The sequence below is a fragment of the Nicotiana sylvestris genome, chromosome 9, assembly GCF_000393655.2.
Source record: "Nicotiana sylvestris chromosome 9, ASM39365v2, whole genome shotgun sequence".
Classification (NCBI taxonomy): Eukaryota; Viridiplantae; Streptophyta; class Magnoliopsida; order Solanales; family Solanaceae; genus Nicotiana; species Nicotiana sylvestris.
In genome coordinates this window covers 143821555-143824001 of record NC_091065.1, presented here as the reverse complement: position 1 = coordinate 143824001, position 2447 = coordinate 143821555, and the positions used below count along the sequence as shown (strand labels likewise).

Sequence of the window (2447 nt, the reverse complement as noted above, 5' to 3'; positions counted from 1 at the left end):
AGTATACAAAGAGTTTTGTTTTAAAAAGAAGTATTTTAGGGATATAATAGTAAATATTTTAGTCAAACTTAAAGTGCTTATAAGCTGAAATTTGATAAGTTGGGGTAGACCAACTTATGGCTTTTGGCTTATTTTTGGCTTATAAGCATTTAACTTGTAAGCACTTTTAATTTTACCAAACGCGTAGATAAGCCAAAAAGTGTTTATAAGCCAGTTTGACCAGCTTATAAGCTTAGCCAAACACCCTCTAACATTTTCAGATCTTTTTCCTTGGAGGTATGAATTGCAAAAAGAAATAAAGAGGAAAAGGGAATTAGGAAATTGTTTCTGTTTGATGTGTTGATTTATTCCATTGGCAAAACTGACTTCCATTTTTTATCTGGTGGACATTATAATATATGCCCTAAAAATACGAAAATGAATAAGAACAAAATTTGGTACTATCCTACTCCGTATATTTAAAAAAAAAAAAAAAAAAACCATAAGAATGTGTTATGCAAGCCCTCAAACCGAGTTTTACAGATATAGTGAGAACCAAACAAAGTTCGCACTACCATTTTTTGCTTTTTCACTTAGATTTATCACTTTCTCTTAAGAAAAAAACTATACACCGGCGAATAACTATATTTACATATTAAGTGTAATTTAACCTATACTAGCATGGTAATTACAAAAAAAAATTTCCAGGTAACTAATTAATACTAAAATTACCTGTACTTATCTTATAAAATGATTCGATAGTTTAAATATTTTTACACGTTCGTAATGAGTGAAATGGTGGGAATCCTTGTTTGATTTTATTGAATATCAAAATTCTCTCCTTAGATTAGTACTGGGACGCATATATCAAAAGCTCAACATGAAATTTGAATGATATATATGTATCTTTTTTTTTTCAAATTAAAAATGGGTTCTATTTCTATTGTTGCCCCTTGTTGTATTTCAATTTAGTAGCTGTCAATGGATTCAATGAGAGGACAAGGAGGCATTCAAATGCTACTCACTGCTGAACAGGAAGCCCAACAAATAGTTTCTGCTGCTAGAAATGGTAAATTTTCAGTGACTTGGAAAACTTCTTTACCATGAAAATTTTAAAGATTCTTATCAAAAGCGGATCTAAGATTTGAACATTATAAGTTGGAGCTTGAACTTTTACCGAAACTTATTACCGGAAATAGTAGAACATTATAAGTTTTGTTTTTTTAGCACATATCCAACATCTGAACTTAAACTAATGTGTCCTGATTCTTATACATTTGAAATTTGGCAGTTAAAATGACAAGGTTGCGCCAAGCAAAAGAAGAAGCTGAGATGGAAGTGGCGAATTATCGTTCGCATTTGGAAGCTGAGTACAAAATGACATTATCTGAGGTTTTTCTCTTCTAAATTGTCTTTTCTCCTAGATTGAATAAGCTGATTTAGTTCCAATTTAGTTATCAGAATCATAATGAATACAAATACTAATAGAAACTCTATATTATTATAAAGTTAAACGAAAGCAATACTGATTCGATTTTATACAAGAAGGTTTATATAGTAGTTGCATAATGTTTGTGGATATATTTACTTGGATTTATTTAATCCATAATGGATTCAATCAAGTTAAGTAAGATGAGCAAAATTTAATTTCCTTTTTAGCTTTAGTAAGGAAATATTAGTATTTGATTACTTTCCTGTGATTAATATGCAGACCAGTGGAAGCTCAGACTCGACCGAAAAGAGGCTTGAGATAGAAACTGAGGAAAAAATTCAACGTCTGAAGAAAGCAGCCTCTGAAGTATCTCCTGATGTTATTGCCATGCTCATGAAGCACATTACAACTATTAAAACTTGATTTAGAAAGCGCGGAACGCAAATGAAAAAGAAGGAAAATCGGACAAAATATTTCTTTTTGCGAAAAATATTTTCCCTCAATTAAGGCCGATGAAATTCTCTCTTCAAGGGGTATTTTTATCCCACGTCCAAAAAGGAGGCCATGAGAAAATTTATTTCGTCATTTTCTTTTCATTTCCTATTCCTAACTCTTTCGTTTCTGATATTCGGAATAAAGAGTATAGCTTAGATGTTCTAAAATTTTCATAGGAACTTTTAGTCATGTTACTGAAAACACATTATTTTCCTCTTGTTTTGTTATTCTTTGTTTGAGATAATTGTTGGTTTTCAATCTTGAGTGTTGACTAGCTATTTCCAGAGTTCCAGAGAACATATGCAGTACTAAAGGAGGCCAAGAGGCGTGTCGTTTGTGCTTATCAAAATAACTAACTTTTGGACATGCGCGTTGTGCCTCTTCATCACAGAATATTAACTTTTTGAAAATCACATAAAAATTATGTAAGAGTTAATAATGAAATTAGTGGAAACAATTTAATTTTCAAAAGATGATGAATGTAAATTTAAGTAATGATAGCCTTAATAATTAACTCTTCTTAAATATTAAAATGCTTAAT

General features: G+C 30.6%; 1 protein-coding gene across 2 annotated transcripts in view; it reads left to right on the top strand.

The window, feature by feature from the left end:
• Positions 1–2238, top strand: part of LOC104231546 (V-type proton ATPase subunit G-like) — a 2749-nt gene extending 511 nt beyond the window's left edge. Inside the window, exons 2-4 of one of the 2 annotated variants that reach the window (XM_009784560.2) lie at positions 955–1048; positions 1271–1371; positions 1691–2238. In XM_009784560.2, the coding sequence (XP_009782862.1) occupies positions 961–1048; positions 1271–1371; positions 1691–1834 (333 nt within the window). In that variant the 5' untranslated portion in view covers positions 955–960 and the 3' untranslated portion in view covers positions 1835–2238. Of the gene's footprint in view, positions 1–951; positions 1049–1270; positions 1372–1690 lie in introns of both variants that reach the window. The other variant, XM_009784559.2, reaches the window with a different exon arrangement.
• The last annotated feature ends 209 nt before the right edge of the window (positions 2239–2447 follow it).